The sequence below is a fragment of the Nyctereutes procyonoides genome, unplaced genomic scaffold (assembly GCF_905146905.1).
Source record: "Nyctereutes procyonoides isolate TBG_1078 unplaced genomic scaffold, NYPRO_anot_genome, whole genome shotgun sequence".
Lineage (NCBI taxonomy): Eukaryota > Metazoa > Chordata > Mammalia > Carnivora > Canidae > Nyctereutes > Nyctereutes procyonoides.
In genome coordinates, this window is record NW_026575052.1 from 8,137,732 (window position 1) to 8,158,484 (window position 20,753).

The following is a 20,753-nucleotide window of genomic DNA, read 5'->3' on the forward strand; positions in this document are numbered from 1 at the left end:
CATGGTAATAAAGTGACAAGAAGCTTAGCTGAGATAGCTCTTACTTGCGTATTCGTTCTTCAGGGAGTAAGTGGGTATTCTGGCTCAAGAACATGGAGAACAGATATTCAAATACTCCTAAGGGTAGACCTCAACACTCCCCAGATACATTGCTCACATTTGAGGAATGGGGTATGATACTTAGCAAGGAGGAGTAGGCACTGTTCTAAGAGCAAAGGACTCCTGCTAAATTATTTCCTCAAAGTATATTTTCTAACTCAAAGAAAAGGATTACAAATCCTACTATGTTAAATCTACTGCTCTATTCATTTTACACCTAAAATCCGCTATCCTCTCCCCATCCCATCCATAATTAAACTGGTAATTGAGTATTTGCCTTTAAACTGCATTGAAACTATTACAAAAATCATCTCTGGGAGAAAAATTCCTTAAGATGCTTTTTATGTGAGTAAGAAATGCAAATATCCTTGATAACCCATAACAATCTTGGGCCCTAAGTATTTAGTACCTAGATTTCCATTAAGAAAAATTTATATTTTAAAAGGGCACTCACAACTTAAAGGTTTTACCTAGATCTTCCTCAATCCCTAGTTGTAATTTCTTCCCTTCCATCTTTTCTATGTCTTCGTCATTAAACTTATACCATTCACCGGACTGTGGATCTTTCACATGGGCAATGTAGTGGCCAGAATAAGCACTCACTCCTCTGTGTATGAGGACTGCACTGAGTTCATACACATAGGACCCACCTGGAAAAGAAAAAGGGAGAAAGTGAAAGATGGTTTGCAGAACAATATTTCTTCTTATATCCTCAGTCTGAATTATAATGATTAAAATTGTTTACACATCTCATAGAATTAAAGGCCTGTCACCTTAAAAAGAATGTCACTTAACAAAAAAAAAAAAAATCTAGTTTTACACAGTAATATAGCCGACACTGTCTTAAGCAGCTCGCTACCTTATCTCTCCATTTCTTCTCTAACATATACAGCTGGAAAGCTCTGACATTCTGGGCACCCAAGTCATGATTACAAAGCTATTCTGTTGTAGACTTTGCCTATCAGCAAACTGGCTGAACTATATCCTTAGCAAGTATCAGCTGCTCTTACTCCTTACAAAATTACACAAACTAACCAGATGGGAGAGTGAAACTAAGAAGCTATTGTTTCTAGAATAAAACAAGAAAATGTTTTAGGGAAAACTGGAGGAACGTCATTAAAGGCGAATTGCTGTCAAAATAGGTACTGGCATAGATAACTAGAAACTACCAGGAGAGAAAACATTAAGAAATCTAGAATGATTCTGCACATGCACATGGGGCCAGAGAGTGGTTGAAGTCCATTTGAGAGGAATCTAGCCGGATTCTCCCAGGGTGAAACTAGGGTTCCTCAGTTCAAGAAATGTGGAGAAAACAAACCTGTCAAGCACAGGAAATAGCAGGAAAAAATGATCTGCCTTATAGCTGACACTGGGGAGGAGGAGGAAGGGAGATAAAACCCCAAATATTACACGTTCTTGAGATGCTAGACTCATGTTTCTATCTACCACAATTCATACTACCTACAAAGTCTAAAAAGTGCACAAGAGTTTATTTACATGTGGTCCTGGGATGAGTGACAGTTCTAAGGAAGGTGAATTCGGTCAAACACATGCGGTCACACACTGCAACACAAAACATGCATCACTACAACTGAGAGGCAGCCTACCCAACAGACAGTGAAACAAAACGCATAAGGATTTTCTCCTCAGCTACTGGAAAACACACAAGTGAACACTTAAGTATGTTTAAATAAATAATTAGAATTAAAAGGATAAAACATGACAATCATATGATAAAGAACCAAACTGAAGCAACTCAAAGTCAACACCTGAATAATGGAGAATCAAAAAAGTAGAAGATGGAGCTGAACAAACTAGGTGGAACTCAGGAGAAAGCGACAAAACGAGAAAGCAACGAAGAATGAGTCAGGGGACATGGAGAACAGTCTTAACCCACACCTAGCAGAATTTCAGGAGACAAACAAAATGAATAAAACGATATTTTAAGAGGTTACTGTCAAGGAATTGTTTACTGTCCTTCCCAGGAAGAGAAATGCATTTCAAACCTACCCTAATAACTAAGCGTGACAGTGCAAGACCCCAAAAACCCAAAAGAAGAAAATCAGACAAAACAGGCCACACATCAAGAAGGACTAAGGGGGCATATGGGTGGCTCAGTGATTGAGCTGCTCAGTTTGAGATAGTGGGATCAAGTCCTGCATCAGGCTCCCCATAGGGAAAATGGTATTACCTTTGCCTATATCTGTCTCTCTGTGTAGCTCACAAGAATTAAAAACAAAAACAAAAACAAAAAACTTAGCCACCAACTCCTTGCCAGCAACAGAAGCCCTAAGAGACAACAAGTCTCTAATGTCCTGCATGAAAATAACTGCCCACATCAGAGGAAATAAATTTTTCAAGAACAAAATACAGACACTTTCAGATAGTGGCATGTGAAAACAATCTGCCATCAGCAGCCCTTTCAATAAGAATTTTATAAGCTCTAATTCAATATTTATAAGTTACTGCAGGGCAGCCCCGATGGCCCAGAGGTTTAACGCCACCTTCAGCCCGGGATGTAATCCTGGAGACCTGGGATCGAGTCCCATGTTGGGCTCCCTGCACAGAGCCTGCTTCTCCCACTGCCTGTGTCTCTGCTTCTCTCTCTCTCTCTCTCTGTGTGTCTGTCATGAATAAATAAATAAAATCTTAAAAAAAAGTTACTGCAGATAGGAGGTCTAGAATGCAAATTGGAATGAATGATAAACCCAAAATGCTGAAAAACTGAACACCAACAGTACTACAAACAAGAAGTCCTCCTTTAATTTTTAAGAGCTGAACTAAAAATACATATTAAAAATAATTTAGGAAAAAAAAAATTTAGGAGAAGATTGACCTTTCAGTGGTTTGAGTGCCTTGTTTAAAGTTCCTACTTAAGTAATCTCTACAACCAATGTGGAGCTAAAATGCACACTCAGATCAAAAGTGCATGTGGTCTTCCAAGCAAGCCTGCCAGGCACCCCACAGTACTTGTACTGATTTTTATTTTTAAAGATTTTTTTTATCTGTTCATGAGAGAGACACAGAGAGCAAGAGACATAGGCAGAGGGAAAAGCAGGCTCCGAGGGGAGCCCAATGTGGGACTTGATCCCAGTACTCTGAGACCATGCCCTGAGCTAAGGTAGATGGTCACCACTGAGCCACACAGGTGCCCCATGTACTGAATTTAGATGTAGATATTAACTCCAGAGTTAAATGTGCCCATTTTAATTTCTAGGTTAATTAGTTAAAGAATAAAATAGCGATATAAACAGCACACCTGCATTCGCCTTGTGCGCTGGTCCACAGTCCACATTTTAGGGCTTACAAAGACTCCTACCTACTTTTTTTTCTGCCACAGCCCTCTCCCATTACTTCACAGTAAAGGCGAACCAGTAAAGAAAAAAAAAAGCCTTTCCATCTCCCCAACCTCATGAAACCATAAAGAAAACTGATTAGCCATGGACAGAGCAACAGAAAGAGAATTGGGGGGTGTTGTAGTGTTAGATTGGTCTTCATATATCAGGTTCTTAAAGATTAGATGAGCAAAGGGACTTCAGCATTGAACCTGAGACTCCAGGATCACGCCCTGGGCCAAAGGGAAGTGCATAACTGCTGAGCCACCCAGGCAACCCAAAGACTGTTCTTTTAAAAAAAATTTTCTTGAATCAGACAGAGAGAGAGGCAGAAACATAGGCAGAGGGAGAAGCAGGCTCCCTGCGGAGATCCTGACACAGGACTCAATCCAAGGACCCTGGGATCACCACCAGAGCCAAAGGCAGATGCTCAACCACTGAGCCATCCAGGCATCCCCCCAACGATTTCTTTCAAAAGTTTTTAAGGTTTTTGTCTATTTTAAGTTGCCTCCAGAAGCTTTTTCTGGAGAGAGACAAAAAACTATGATGTAATTTCTATATTAAATAAATAGGAAGATCAATCTAAGGAAGAGGTGAAGCAGTACTTCCACATTAGGGCAAGAGAAACAAAAGGGCCAGAAGTTTTTCTCTATCAAGCACCGCCCTGTATGGTAAGCTGATGACCATCAAGAGGAATAGGGAATCAATTATTTCTTCTTGAAAATATGTCACACCACCCTAGAATTAATTCATCAATGGTCACAGAGGGGAAGAATTACAGTGTAAGTATTGGAATTATGCCAACAAAAGTTTTTGATAAAAAGTTTAAAAAAAAACACATGGAGGCAGCTCAAAAAGATTTAATTTTATGAGGAATTACAGATATGGCACTGACCTAAGGGACCACTTTTGGGTTCATACAGTATAGTACCTTCTCCCCTTTTTATTCTTTTGTAGATACTGATGAGCCATCTAATCACTGTGGTATACTTACTCATGGAAAATGGAAGTAACATCTCAGCTCACTTAAAAAGTCTTTGTTCCCAGAGTTTAGCAAAGGATAGTTATAAGCTGCTATTCTGTATTCATAAGTTGATCAAAAGTTACAGTCTCTGAGCATTTTAATTATCACTGCCTGGTAAGTTTTACCTTTATGTTCCACATAAGGCTCCATATCCAAAATTTCTGAGAAGCCGATGTACGTATTCAGTTTTTTCTTATGTCCAGTTTGCCTAACCAAGAAGAAAGCTAATTACATTTATATCTAAAACAATCATAAAACAATGTATAAGCTCTATCAGCTATTTTTAATGAACTCAATGGCACCTAGGTAAGTTTCATTCAGCAATCTTACTCAAAAACTTGTATTATTAGAAGTCAACATAATGCTGTGACAATTGGTGGAAAATAGGTTAAAGTATGGATTTAAATGGTTTATGCCGAACTTTTCAGAAGTTTTAAATTAATCACCAGAGAGCCATCCTGGACCTTCTTGCTTTAAGTAATGTGCTCATGCAAACATTTCCTTTAATTATAGTATAAAAATCTATTCCTAGGAGTGGGCTGGGGTGGAGGATTAACAAGTAGGAATTTATTTCTTATATAAACATTAAAGATAATTCAGTTCTTACCTATGTTTGTTTTCCTTTGCCGTTTTTGATAGAATTAAAACAAGGATTCTTTCATTTTCTAGTCACTAATATATTGGTGGCATCCTTAAGAATTTTGTGATAAAATCAGGAAATATTGGGATTTCAAAATGCCAGGTCCCACTTACAACTTTCATTTCCAAATCTAGTCTCAAATTATAAGTGTTCTATTACTTGATCTATGGTAAAATCTGTTCACATTAGTCCATAATCAACAAATACTGCTGCTCAAACATATTTACCTGTCAAAGACAAAACGCATCAGCTGTAAGTTCAAGGTACAGGGAAGGCTAAGGAGTCTGATCTTCCTTGTTGCATTCTGTTTACTTTGACAGTTTTCACAAAAGTATCGATTGTCTCCTTCTAATTTTTCTTCCTGATTACAAATAAAACATTATATTAAAAGAATTAGAAGATGGAAAGATTAGTAAAAAGATCCTAATCTATGATGTAAAGAATAATTTCAAGTAACAGACCCCCCCACCTGTTGAAGATCAAGCCACTATAAGTAATGAAGGATACATAAGATAAAAGGTACTACGTAGCAGTGATATTATTAATTTGTATGCAATGATTTAAAATTGATGTGCCTCTTACCAAGATGTAGAATTTTTTAAAATACTTTTGAAAACTTTTCCCTGATAATCCCACTTTGGGAATTATAAGAACTATAAAGCAGGTTCTACCAAAAACAAAGACCATTATGTACTTTGATGCAACAAAAATAACTTAAGGACAATGAAAAATGGGTTGAAATTACACAGGGCCACCAGAATACAAAATTACATATATACAAAAATCACACAGTTTAAATTACTGAATCATGCTGATGAGGTAAAGCTAAAAGACTGTGAGAAATTCAGTGGTATAGCTTGGTGGTTTCTTTTTAAATTTTTCCTCTTAACTCACTGGCCAGTCCTCCTCCTCCTCAGCTTCCTTTGTCAGCAACTCCTACCTCCCTAAGCCTCTCAGTGTCTGAGGGCTTGATCCTTGGTCCTGGTCTCTCTCAATCCCGATTTCATCCAGCCCCAACTCCCCTGAACCATGTCTCAAATGTAACGCACCCCCAAACAAACTCCCAATCCCTCTCCCAGGCCTATTTCTCCCACAGCCCTTCTCAGAGCAGTTTTGGCAATTCCATCCTACCTAGAACTCAGGCCAAAACCTAGTAATCCTTGACTTACTTCCATGTCCAGTCAGTAAACTGTATCAGTTCTTTGAAAATATATCGAAAATCAGAATACTACTTACTTATCACCTTCTTATCTAGCCCTTGGTCAAAGCCAGCATCAACTCCTCTGTCTGCCCCATCCCACCTTCAGCCAATTCTCAAGACAGGCCCTCAGTTCTCCCCTACAGGCAGACCATAAGTCTCCTATGCTTACCATTCCCTGATGGCATTTCACTGCACTCGAAGTCAAGCCTCTAGCAAAAGCCCACCAGGCTCCATCTGATATGCTCTTTGGTTACCTCCACAACATCTGTCTCCCCTTGCTTATTCACTTAGCTACACAGATCCTGCTGCTCCTCAAACCACCAGGCACATTCTTGTCTCGAACAGCTGTACTTCCATTTCCTACAAGGCTCACTCCTTCACTTTCAGTCATTTTATTTCTAACTGCAACCAATCCCACTCTCACCCTACCACATTCTCCATCCCCATTCCCAGATTTATTTTTTTCCACGGCACTTATAATACTTGACACACTAAATACTTTACTTAGATGTATTGTACTGTCTTCCCCGGTCCCCCACAATACTACGTTGTAGGGCAAAAGTTTTCTGTTTCAACCACTAGGGTTATCCCTAACCACCGAATCAGTGGGTGAACACAGTAAGCACTCAACCAATATCTAGCTGACTGAATTCAGTAAATGACTATTTAAAGCAGGCTAACGGGGATCCCTGGGTGGCGCAGCGGTTTAGCGCCTGCCTTTGGCCCAGGGCGCGATCCTGGAGACCAGGGATCGAATCCCACATCAGGCTCCCGGTGCATGGAGCCTGCTTCTCCCTCTGCCTGTGTCTCTGCCTCTCTCTCTCTGTGTGTGCCTATCATAAGTAAAAAAAAATAATAATAAAAATAAAGCAGGCTAACGGTTGTGCTAAGAAAGGAAGCTATAGGATAAGCTCATCTATCATGCCACGTGCCTGTTCCCACTTGGTAAGAGGCTTCCCCCTAAAAGCTTTTCTAACTTAGAAAGAAAGGGAGCCACTCCCCTTCCTCCACAAGCATCTACATACACTGAAAGGAGAAATATGGAGTGGAGGTTCGGAAGACTACAGTAGTGCTTTAAAAAACAAACACACATTCCACACGTTCTCCTGAAATCAAATTAACCTGGTAGTAGTAGAGCTTACATTTCCTAAAACCCTCTGCCACTCCTAGGGAAAGTTTCTTTTCCCTAATTATACAAGTTTTTAACACATAAGTTTACATAACTGAAACCGCCCCAAATTGTTTTGAACACATAGCCTGCCTGCTTCACCACTTTAAAATTTACGAAGTTTTCTCCAGATCATTACAGAAATAGACACTTCATATGTAGAAAAGGCTAAAATGATGAATTTGGCCATTAAATAACAAAACCATTCAGAATAGTACTTAACAATTAATGAGCAGAAACAACATATACACCAAAATTTGAATACCTTCAAAAATTCTGAGATGCAATCTGTTAATTGCTTGTGGCCTTGGATATTTAACTCCAGTTCATAAAACTTTGATAAAAGCTTAGACTCTCTGCCACACTGATTGCAACTATAATAAAACAGAGTGATAAAATTAAGAAGGGAAAACAATCAAGTTCCATTGTATTACATTTTAGAACTATGGAAGGACGCATTTATTTCCTTGGTTTTCCTTCAGGGAAATTATTTACGCTACGTATTAAAAATAAAAACAAAGTGATTGGTGAGGCATGTAGCTTACGATTAAGAAAAATTTCAAGAGCTCGGGAAGCTGAAACACACTTACACAGTTACGTAAGCATATTCTCCACAGAACTGCTGCTGGACAATGTTCCGCACATCTGGATTTTTTTGTTTAGACAAAGTATCTTCCAACAAAGACATAAACAGCTTTGAAAATTCTTGGGCATCCTACAACACACGTTGAGATTAATAAGAAAAATCATACCTTGCTTTTCGACTTCTGATACAAACAACCGTTAGTGAAATGTTCCAGAAACTCTCCATTTTGAACTTAGCATTTTCAGATAAGGACTAGAGCTATGCTGAACCAGTTTGTGCCCACATATGTAATTTTCAGATATGGGATCAAGTAAAATGTAAAATGGACAGTAAATCAATGCTCTAATTCATGGGACACCTGGATGGCTCAGTGGTTGAGCATCTGCCTTCAGCTCAGGGCATGATCTTGGGGGTCCTGGGATCGAGTCCTGTATCAAGCTCCCTGCAGGAGGCCTGCTTCTCCCTCTACGTGTGTCTCTGCCTTTCTCTTTGTGCCTCTAATGAATAAATAAAATATTTTTATAAAAAAGTCGCATTTCACTTAATTTCCTCCTACAAACATTCTAAAGAACACTTTGGTACCGCTTCATATTAAAAAAAAAATTAGGGGAATCCCTGGGTGGCGCTGCGGTTTAGCGCCTGCCTTTGGCCCAGGGCGCGATCCTGGAGACCCAGGATCGAATCCCACATGGGCTCCCGGTGCATGGAGCCTGCTTCTCCCTCTGCCTATGTCTCTGCCTCTCTCTCTCTCTCTCTCTGTGTGACTATCAAAAATAAATAAGAATTTAAAAAAAAATAAAAAATAAATTAAAAAAATTAGTGTCTGGGGTACCTGGGTGGCTGTCAGATAAACATCTAGCTCTTGATTTCGGCTCAGGTCATGATCTCAGGATCCTGAGATTGGACCCTGCATGGGGCTCTGCTCTCAGTGGGGAGCCTGCTTGAAGATTCTCTCTCTCCTTTTCCCTCTGCCCCACCCCTGCTTGTGCTCTCTTACTCTAAAGAGTCTTTAAAAAAAATAAAATTTAAAAGTTCTTACCTGCTGTTGCCCTGTGTCCAATCCCAAGGCTTTAACAAATCCTGATGGATCAATGTACCGCCTATTACTGTTTTGCAACAAGGCAAACAAGTACTGGAGATGCTCACAAATTGTTTGAGGCTCATAATCTATTGGAAAATACATGTTGTTTTTAAAAAACTGCTACTTTTATTTAAAATATGTATTTCTTCACAGAATATTAAACACCTTATTTTTAAAAACTTTAATAGAAACAAATTAGTAATCACATTTGTTTCAGAAGTAATGACGCCATGGCTCTCCACATACATCCCCTAAAGGCAAGAGTTATATGTACAACAGCAACCAGGACTAGTTTTCTAGTCAAATCACACTGAAATGTTCAGTGCAATATAAAAACCGCAGACTATATTTACCATTTATATAAGATGGCCAAATATTTTAATCTCATTAATGTGAATTTGCCACACATTAACCAGTGATGCGATTCAAACTTGAATGAATAATTTTAAGCTCCTAGTATTTTAGAGTGCCAAGTTTTAGTGGGTCAGGGCAAGGTAAAGTAAGAAATGTGCATCTCAAGAGCCCCAAAAGACTTGAGCATTATCTTCTGTGTCAGTCACCACACTGCATTGCCTGCTCTTTGATAACATCCATCAGCTAGGCCCACCTCTCTCCTTTACCAGCCTGTGCAACATTCAGTCGTGTCAGCAGAGGGCACTGGAGGGCTCAGTTGTGCATGCCCCACCAGGCTTGGGCAGCCAACACCATCTAGCAACTTCCCCCAGCACCTCCTCTGGTGGCACGGTGGTAAGTGGTCTTTTGTGCAGCACCTTCTCTCAAATGACCACTATGTGGATGACCCCGCAGGGACCCTCTGAGGTCACTTACTATGATGCCTGGTTTCTGACACCTAGGATTTCCCTGTACACACTTTCAAGGAGGGTTCCCCACTGAGGAAACAGCCCAGGACCTTTTCAGCCATCAAGTGAGCCTGTGCAGGGCATTCTTCAGAGGTCATGATTTCAGGCTTGAGCAATGGGGAGTGAGACTCCTCCTTGGGTGTTTGTTCTTTTGCCCTGGAGGTAGCAGCCGCTCCCTGTATCTGCTATTCTTGTTTTTTTCAATTCCTCTTTAATTCTCACTAACCAATCCCCCATTACTCTAATATATTTAGATAATCATTATTTAATATTTATTATTTATTAATAATTCTGTATTCTTGGTGAGCACCTTGTATATAACTGTCAAACCACTATGCAGTACACCCTAAATGTATTTTGTCAAAGTATACTTCAATAAGATTCCTTACAAAGAAATCTTCAAGTAATAAATGTTTTTTAAAAATTAATAAAAAGTCTACCTTGTATGCTATAAAAATCTTAATCCAGAGCACCTGGCTGGCTCAGTCAGAACAGCATATGACTCCATCTTGGGAGTCAAGCCCCACACTGCTGTAGAGACTACTTAATAATTTAAAAAAACTTTAGATACATATATATAAAATAGTAATTCCCTGTTCTTTATGTTCAAACCTATTGTGTTGTTTCTGTCTCCTATCTGGACACTGAATAGTTTATTTCTTTACTACCAACTGTGACTTTCAGGAAGTCAACATTTCATTTATAAACTAAATGTAAAAATATTACTTCCTGGGGTACTAAGGTTTTGTGGACCCTCAATCAATTCAAGTAAATTTATCTCTACTGCAACTCTCTTATATCACAGGTTAGATACTCCATACTAATAACTCCAAAATAACAACTCCTCTGGGGCACCTGAGTGGCTTAGGTGGTTGAGGGTGCAACTCTTGATTTTGGCTCAGATAATGATCTCAGTGTTGTCAGATCAAACCCTGTGACTGGCTTGACACTTAGTGTGGAGTCTACTTGAGTTTCTCTCTCCCTCTGCACTTCTCCACTCTCATGCTCTCTTAAAATTATAATAATAATATTAATAACTACTCCTCTGCTGGCTTTCCTTTATTTTTTAAAGATTTACTTATTTTAAAATGAGAGAGAGGAAGAAAGTATAAGTATGGGCGTGGGGGTGGGGGAATCTCAAGCTGATTTCACACTCTGCATACAACCTGATGTGGGGCTTGATCTAATGACCAAGGTCACAACCTGAGCCAAAACCAAGAGTCAGAATCTTAACCGACTGTACCACCCAAGTGCCCCTGGCTTTCGCATATATAAAATAAGGGAGTGACTGAGCTGTGAGCAGAACCCAGATTCCATCATTATTCAACACAAAGCCTTTGCACTCTACTGCACTGTGTCTATTAAAATAGTAGTAGAAATGTGCACTCAGAATGAAGTGAGGGACAATTTTGGTGAAATATTAAAAATCCATGCACTTAGAAATTAAAAAAAAAAAAGAGAGATTTTAAGATTATGTTAAAGCCACAATACCCAAAAGGCCATGACACATCATTTTATAAAACAAAAATTTAGTTTTCACTTGTTATGTAGCTGTCATATACCTGGTAAATTTATACTTTAGCAAAATAATGCTAAACATCAAAAAGGATCCATTTTACATTAATCATCCTTTACACACAATGTTACCTTAATCTTTAAATCTAGATTTAAATATCCAAAACTATAAAAATAATGTTTGGGGGAAATAAGAATTTTATGGGGAGGTAGGAAAACTTTTCAAGTCCTGTGTTTGCTTTTTATTTAAATAGGCTCCACACCCAACATGGGTCTCTAACAGAGATGAATATTCACATGCTCTATGCCAGCTGCCCGTAAACACAGTGTTTTTAAAGCAAAGGTGACTATTAACAAGGACCAAAACTCTAACACATTACCCTTGTCTATGGGGCTACCAGAAGATGTGGGGCTTATGAGTCCTCTATCTTTTCTTTCTCAAATCCAGGATTTATAGATGGGAGCAAGAGTCAAAGCTCCCAACTTAGAGCTCTCAGACCCACATAATTTCAGACATTTGTTGCCTTCAATCCTGTTTTGAAAAAAGATAGATCTGATTTGTTCCAGGAAAGTTCCACTTCAAAGAGAATCTCTAAATAGATAGTATCTATCAGGAATACTAATCCACATACTGTATGTGAAATAAACTAAGTAATTCCATTAGAAACAGTTTGAAATTGATTCTATCTAAAAACAAAAACTCTGGGATCCCTGGTTGGCTCAGCAGACAGCGTCTGCCTTCAGCCGAGGGCATAATCCTGGAGACCCAGGATTGAGTCCCACGTCGGGCTCCCTGCATGGAGCCTGCTTCTCCCTCTGCCTGTGTCTCTGCCTCTCTCTCTCTCTCTCTCTCTCTCTCATAAATAAATAAAATCTTAAAAAAAAAAAAACTCTAAATTTGCAATGAGTGCCTTTGCTATTGGTGATTGATTTTTGCCAAGGTTAGTGAATTTATAGAGGCTATCAATGTAGCCAGCATATTTGGGTATCAAGACAAAAGTCTGTGGTCACAATGAAGTATTAAGTCTCTCAAACTCGTCTGCTTTATTGACTGGTTTTTAATAAATCACTATAAATTAAATGGACTACAATCACAACACATTACATAGAGACACTGTAGTGATAAATTACATAAGTCAAATGTATTTCCTTCAATTGAATATTAACCATTTCAGTGCATAAATAATTTATAGAAAAAGGGGAAACTATTTTGAATTCTTACAATGTTTATGAAACACCTATCATCATGTCTGGCACATACTGAGCACTCAGAAGTTTGTTTCCTACATTTGCAGAGTGTTCTAGCTGGCAATATGCTGTGAAGTGAGCCCGCACCACATCCACCCCACTAACCTTTCTCTTCCTGGATACCATCTCCCATCATGTAGTCGCTACAGGTACTTGGACATAAGTATAGTGCCTGCCGAAGCTCCAAATTGAGGAACCACACTTGAAGAAATGTGTTGACATAACAAGTAGCGCCAAGGTTAGTGAGGCCCACAAATGAGTTCTACAAAAATACAAAATTTACAATTACAAGATCAATTTCCTTTTACACAAAAAATTATAAAAGGCCACGGGTAGAACATAATTCTACGCAATACCCATCTGGGTTGGCTACAGGAGTGGAAAAGTCTTAGGACAGCTCATCTCCAATCTTCTAGTCTTCTCTGGCCTCTTATAGCTAAAACTAAAATGGTGGGTTCAATGACAAATCTGTTCCGAACATGTGTACACAGGATTTTCATTTGCAATAGTCCTAAAGTCAAGGAGAATGACATAGTAAAACTTCCACAAAAGTTCCTTTTTATCCCATAGATCAGGAAGGAATAGAGCATGGGGAATTGGTTGCAACTTTTTCTAACGACTGAGGATTCTTGAACTTAGAAATCATTCATTTTAATGCACAAAATATCAATGTAGCTACTTTGTTAGACAATGTTAGACACCAGGCTTTTTGGTTAGACAATATTAATGTGTACTTTTAAAAAGGAAAAACCATGTGTTTTGCTAAATGTTTTGTTAAAATGTATATACATATATATATATATGTTTTGTTAAATGTATGTATGTATGTGTGTATACACACACATACACACAACATGTATATAAAAATACAAGCCTAGGACACCAAAGTAGTATCATGGGAGCTTGTTTCCTTATTTACCACTTCCTTTAAAGAGATTTTTAAAAATGAGTTCAAAATAAACCATGCAGTATGAAAGCAAACATAAAATCCGCATTTAAACTACAACTATCGGGCAGCCCGAGTGGCTCAAGTGGTTTAGCGCCGCCTTCAGCCCAGGGCCTGATCCTAGAGACCCGGGATTGAGTCCCACGTCAGGCTCCTTGCATGGTGCCTGCTTCTCCCTCTGCCTGTGTCTCTGCTTCTCTCTTTCCTCTCTGTGTATTCTCAGAAATAAATAAAATCTTAAAAAAAATAAACCACAACTATCAATTGAAGGCTTGCTGGATTACATGGCACCTGTTTTAAAGCGTTACCATTAAAAACTGTTCCAATTATAAAACAAAAAAACTGTTCCAATGCAAGCAATTTAAGTTCTATTCCTTATCCTGAAACTGCATAGGATCCTCCAAATCAGTAATAGTTTCTGATGACAGACGCAAAATAAAACAGCAAAACCCCAGAGGAATACCACATAGTAATCACTTTTAAAAGGATGGCTTACCTTTTTTCTCCTCTCACAGTTGGGATCATCAATGTTATGAAAACTATTCTCATCTATTTCTCCTAACCAAATATGCTCACCAATCCCTACCAAGCAATTCGGATTTCCTTTGCAGTTTCGTCTACAAAAAAAAAAAAAATTTGATAGATTAAGAAATGTCTTAGTTCCATAAGAAACATGCAGATTAAAGCTGTAATGATATACCAAATTTCATCTATTTCTCGTGTATGTATAAAATTAAGAGAACTGACAAGGTAAAAGGTTTAACACCACGCTCAATTTGTGCAGCAGTCGGGAAACAGAACTCATTTACTCCTGAGGGAATACAAACTGGTGGGACTTTTAGGGACAGGAATTTTGTAATCTGTAACAAAACTAACGCATACCTTTTCACTTAGCAATTCCTTTGAGAATTCACCCTGAAGATACACCACTAAAAGTTCAAACCTATGTATAAATAATGTCTCAGATATTTATTACAGCACTGTTTGTAACTGTCAACAACTGGAAAGCCAAATGACCCCACAGCAGACATGGTTATCTCTCGGCACAATGGAGTATTATGCAAGTCTAAGGTGAAAACCACATGACAAACCTCTGGAGTTGTTTCCAGGATGTATCAGGAAGAAAGCAGTGTGCAAAACAGTATAGTAGGCAATTTCTTTTCTTTTCTTTTTTTTTTTTTTTTTTTTTAGTAGGCGAGTTCTGGTATAAGAAAGATGGGGGATAAGAATATATGAATGTATCTGCTCGTATGAACAGAAAGAAAGCAAAAGGGTTACCCAGAGACTAAAAGTGGTTACTTTCAGAACACGAGTGGGTTTACATAAAAACTGGAGGGGTGTGACACTTTCCTGAATATACCATTCCATACACCGCTAAATGGGGGTGGGGGGGCCTGTGTGAATGTTACACACACACACACACACACACACACACACACACACACACTTACTTTGGGGACCCTAAGCCCAAAACAAACACATTTTTTTAAAGATTTTATTTATTTATTCATAGAGACAGAGGATGGGGGGGGGGGAGGCAGAGACACAGGCAGAGGGAGGAGCAGGCTCCATGCAGGGGGCCCAAGGAGGGGCTCATCCTGGGAATCCAGGGTCACACCTTTGGGCTGAAGGTGGAGGTGGCGCCACTAGGGCTGCCCAACAAACACATTTCAATTAAATAACAATATCCAATGAAGGGAAGGGGGATGAGGAACTAACAACCAGATCTCAGTCATTAATTAGCAAGCTCATTCAGAAGTGTCCTCAGGCGAAAGATAAAAGGAATACCAAGTCTTAATTTCCTTTTCATTGAGAATTGAACAATTCTTTTTTTTATAATAAATTTATTTTTTATTGGTGTTCAATTTACCAACATACAGAATAACACCCAGTGCTCGTCCCGTCAAGTGCCCCCCTCAGTGCCCGTCACCCATTCACCCCCACCCCCGCCTTCCTCCCCTTCCACCACCCCTACTTCATTTCCCAGAGTTAGGAGTCTTTATGTTCTGTCTCCCTTTCTGATATTTCCCACACATTTCTTCTCCCTTAGAATTGAACAATTCTAAAAAACTTCTTTCTGTATATTCTATATTTAAAAGTAAATATATGGGGGATAAAGGAAACGTAGACTTGGGGAATTACAAATAATGGAAGAAAAAGAAGCCTACAGTACTGGATCAGGAATAACAGACCTAAGTCTAAACTTGTAGGCAGATAAACCACAGAACACTAGTTACTTGAATTTCAGAAAAAAGATATATTTACCAAATAATACATGTTGTCTAAAATTAAATTTAATTGGGCAGGCCAACGAGATGTTTTAGCTAAGAGACTACGAGCATTATTAACATGAGCACTCCTAGCAACCAGGTCTTGATTTCTAAGTATTCCCCAAAGGATCCATGACTCCTTGGAGAAACAGTGGTTCTGAGGCTGGATAGAGTACAGGATGAACCTCGAACATCTTGGTATGCCCCCCAAATAAGGATGTACTCAAAGAATGATGGGGGGGGTGGCATGTTAAAAGGATAACTTGAAGGAAATTCCATGTGGCAAAATCTGAAACAATAAGAAACATTAATGATAGAATCCTGATCTAATGAATAAAATAGGAATCCATAGTGAAACGGATGGACATGGGATGGGAAAATTCCATCCTTATAGGAAGTAAATCAGAAAACCACCTTTTGTCATCCATCACAATAACACACAGGCACTCTCCTGTGACTTCAACAGACACATTCTCAGAAGATGGTTCTTGTGCAACCATTTGGATTTTAGTCTCCTATTCCCAGCAGCAAAAGAGAAACATGAAAGTAGGCTCTCCTGGGATGCCTGGCTGGCTCAGGAGGAGGAGCTCATGATGCTTGATCTTGGGGTATTGAGTTTGAGCCCCATGTTGGGCACAGTTTACTTAAATAATTTTTAAAAATACCTCAATTTGTCTCCAGGAACATTTTGTGCCTCCAGGCTAAAAATTATTCCTTCTCTAGCTCTGGTGATTCTGAACTTATAAAAAAAAAGTAGTCTTTCTTTGTCCCCACCCCAAAATCTTGAACATTCAACTTGGTCCAAAGTTGGCTCCAGCTGTGGCCTAAGAATTCCAGAAAATAGGGTTTAACTTTGAAAAGACTTTCAAAATAGATGGGAGAAGTTGAAAGCAATTTGTATCATTTGGCTCTAGAGTGCTGGCATTATTTGTACACATCTTAAATTAATTGCTGGCTAGTTATTACTGAATTAAGTGTTCAAATACCTAGAACACCATCACCACGTAGATGAGACGAAGCAGTGAAAAAGCACCAGCCCCATGTCTTATGGGTCTCCAGGGCCACACTTTCAGATAAGAACTAAAAAAACCAGTGGCAGTGCTTTGCAACAAAAGCAGTTAAGCTAATGGATTAAAGCTTTCCAAATAGTGGCTATGCCTTTTGCACATGAGCCCAGTATTGTTTGTTGTCTTTTTTAGAGAAGTAGAGAATCTATTTAAGAAGTATAAATTGTAAAAACATTTCTAATTACAAGCTATTACTCCCAAGCCAACCTAAGAAGCAGAACAGAATACCATTACAGAAGGCTAGACTCCTCCTACAGAAGAAAACCTCTCCCATTCATCAGTCTCCAATACTGCAAACTTCATTTTATCCAAAGGAGGAGTAGGCCACGGGTGTCAAGTATCATTTTTCATCATGTTTGTATCAATTTTCTCACACTGAAAAAACTTCTGCACACTTACTTCTATCAGCCTGTGTAGAAAGAAATCAAGAAGGCTGAGCGTTTTTACAATCTAAGACAGGTACACATTTGCCTGGAAAGATTCACTATTTACTGTGTAAATACCCCAGCCAATTTGACTCATTTATATTACCTACTTGGCCAAAGAAAGCAGGATGTGCTTCCGCTGACTTAGAAATCAGGTTAACTCTTTTCAAGATCATAAGTGTCCCTGATTTAAACTAGACAGTGATGTCACTAAGATTCTCTGTAGCAGAAACTTCTACAACCTTATAACTAACTGTATCCTCTACCCACTCACCACAGGTCTTTTCAGAAATCCCTCCTGCCTACAGGGGGAACATAGAACGAATCACAAAAACCAAGTAAGAGCAAGCAGTCAACCTGGTTCTTCTCTGGCTCTCTCCTACTCTCCCATCTGATTTACATTTCTACATCGGTTGGCTTAAGAAAAGGTTTCTAGGGTCGACTGACTAGCTCAGTCAGTAGAGAGTGTGACTCAACCTCATGCTGAGTTTGAGCCCCACACTGGGTCTAGAGACCAAAGAAAAATAGTTTATTTTATGTGGCAGATGCCTACTGCTGTATTATTGTATGTGCTAAGTTTCTACATTCATCTACCTCTTCCCTATAGTGGCCTCCTAGGAGAACAAACTTCCTCGTGTCCTGTGGTTCTGGCAAGAGGACTTCATTTTGACCTTGAAATTTCTAATTGATAAAATTCTTCTTTCCATCTATCTCTTTAACTCGGGTAAATGATCTTATGGGAAAAGCATCCCCTGATGGGAACCACAGCCCCTCTAAGCAATAAAATCTCACCCCCACTGCAGGTACCCACCAATCTTTGCCTCTTATCTTCCTTACAGAAATTGGGGAGTATTTTTGGTACTTGAGAGACAATTTTTTGAGATGCTAGTCCCCTGTCTTCCCAGTGTTGGCCTCAGTGAAATTCCTTTCTCGTTTCACCTTTACTGTCTCTGCCTTTGGATTGTCAGTGGTGAATGGCCAAACCTGGTCTGTCTGGGATCCCTGCAGCCAGGTGCTCTTGCACCCGTGTCCTAGCTACACTAGCGAGAGCTAAAATGCAGCTCTAATCCATTCACCAAAACAAACACAAATCTCATAAGATATTCCAAATGGGAAGTGAGGGATGCGAGAAAAACAACAATGGTCCCTCTCAGATGGCAGCAGACACCTCTGGATGGTGTGGGACTTGGAAAACTTGACTGTGTAAGAAGGAATTAACATGCTGATTTGCTTGAGAAGCAGAAACAGAAGGAAGTTCATGAAACTCTCCTTGGCCCACCTAGATCCCTGCCTTACCATGACTTATTTGCCAAAACTTTCCTGAATTGAAAACAAAAATCACAAAAAACCTCTCTCTAGATCTCTTAACTAAGCTACTTCCCTTTCAGCTATGCTGGTTTCAAGTTCTCTCACTTGTGTCTCAGAGTAACAAACATGAACTAAAGCTTTTCCGGTTAATGCTCCAAAAACCACGTCAGTCTCTGTCAGACCTAGTTCTTAAAAGTGGTTGCTCTCTTCCTCTGAACTTTCTTAGACTAGTTAACAAACAGAGGAAGAAAACACTCAGATCCAAAGAAATGCAAGGCTAAAAGTCATGAAGGAGGTTTTCTCTTACGCAATCAGCAAAAACTTTCCAATGATGAGCCAAGATAAAGTGAGAGCCACTGTGCACTCACCAGCTACAGGAAGTGTAAACAACCCTTTTGGAAAAACTTGAGAAAATGTCTCAAAATATTAAATGACACCAATATTTTGTTTCAATAATTCTACTCCTGGCCATATATCCACAGAATACACACCACCACTCTGGCAATTAAACAGAATAATGAATCCCAACAGGTACTTTTTCCAGAAGCATGTGATAGAAGAACACCAAGTGGCTAAAGTGGTAGACAAGGGACAGGTTCCAAAATGTTTGGTATGACATGCTAAGCAGCTGTGACAGGACTTGCTGTGATTTTAGGCCAGCAAAACACCTTGGCAGCAATCCTAGTGGAGGATAATGTCCTAAACTAGATTAATGGCAATGAGAATGAAATCAACAATATGAATAAATAAATGAATAAATAAAATATTTTAAAAAATAAAACTCTTTTCAAGCAACACTTTGAGACATATGACCTTGCTCAAGACAACTTTCTATCCTATTGATTTAGAATTCTATTATGACTGATTTTTCGAAAGAGGGAGTAATTTTAAGATTTTATTTATTTATTAATGAGAGATACAGAGAGAGGGAGACATAGGCAGGGGGACAGCAGACTTCCTGCAGGGAGCCTGATATGGAACTCAATCCCAGGACCCTGGGATCACGACCTGAGCTGAAGGCAGATGCTCAACCACTAAGCCACCCAGGTGCCCCAGGAGTGATATTTTTTATATATTTTTCAAAAAGTTTGAGAAGAGTTCACAAGAGAAATTAGAATATACTTTGAAAACCATAAAACTAAATTAGTGCTTGTAAGGGAAATTATGGCATTTAAAGCTTAGGTAGATAGATAAGTATAGATATATATAAAATCAGCCTCTGGGTCCTTGGCTGGCTCAGACAGTAGAGCATATGATTCTTGACCACAAGGTGATAGTTGTGGCCCATGTGTGGGGTATAGTTTACTTAAAATAAAAAACCAAAACCAGTGTCAAGCCATATTTACCCCAGTTTTTGTTATCACAAATATCGGGAACACCAAACCAAATTTTGACAGGTACTTTTATATTTTGGTAATTCATGATTAATTTGAATCCCCTTAGAAATTCATGTTTAGGGGATCCCCGGGGGTGCTCAGTGGTTTAGCGCCTGCCTTCAGCCCAGGGTGTGATCCTGGAGTCCCAGGACTGAGTCCCACATAGGGCTCCCTGCACAGAGCCTGTTTTTCCCCTCTGCCTGTGTCTCTGCCTCTCTGTGTCTCTCTCATGAATAAATAAAACCCTTTAAAAAAAAACCTCAGGTTTATAAAACATTTGAGTAATACACATGGCAATAAGACCATTCTGCTTCTCTAACCTCTAGCCAGAGCAGAAGTTAATGCAAACAAGTTGGAAGAGGCTCTGGGTCCTAGCTGTTGACTGAGACCAGTCTGGATGCTCAAAGGGCTGCTGCATGGCAGTTTCAAATTGCTATCAATAAATGTCTACTAGATAGGTCACAACGAACATGAGTTAACAGTAAATACTATCATTTTATAGAACCCAAACCTACCCCTCTCATAAAAGCAACCAGACTTCACAAGGTTGACACATTCTATCACCACAGATGATTAGATAATTATAGGGCCTAAGCATCCTGAA

The 20,753-nt window shown here is 39.1% G+C and overlaps 1 protein-coding gene across 4 annotated transcripts in view; it reads right to left on the minus strand.

Annotated features, from left to right (window-relative positions):
* The window catches only part of USP48 (ubiquitin specific peptidase 48), an 82,637-nt gene that overhangs the window by 42,082 nt on the left and 19,802 nt on the right, over window positions 1–20,753 (minus strand). For 2 of the 4 annotated variants that reach the window (XM_055331471.1, XM_055331470.1), the window contains exons 2-9: window positions 14,200–14,320; window positions 12,863–13,019; window positions 9,093–9,220; window positions 8,058–8,182; window positions 7,733–7,841; window positions 5,326–5,459; window positions 4,584–4,666; window positions 570–749 (exon numbers count right to left, since the gene is read on the minus strand). In XM_055331471.1, the coding sequence (XP_055187446.1) occupies window positions 570–749; window positions 4,584–4,666; window positions 5,326–5,459; window positions 7,733–7,841; window positions 8,058–8,182; window positions 9,093–9,220; window positions 12,863–13,019; window positions 14,200–14,320 (1,037 nt within the window). The remainder of the gene's footprint in view (window positions 1–569; window positions 750–4,583; window positions 4,667–5,325; window positions 5,460–7,732; window positions 7,842–8,057; window positions 8,183–9,092; window positions 9,221–12,862; window positions 13,020–14,199; window positions 14,321–20,753) is intronic. The other 2 variants (XM_055331473.1, XM_055331472.1) reach the window with 1 other exon arrangement.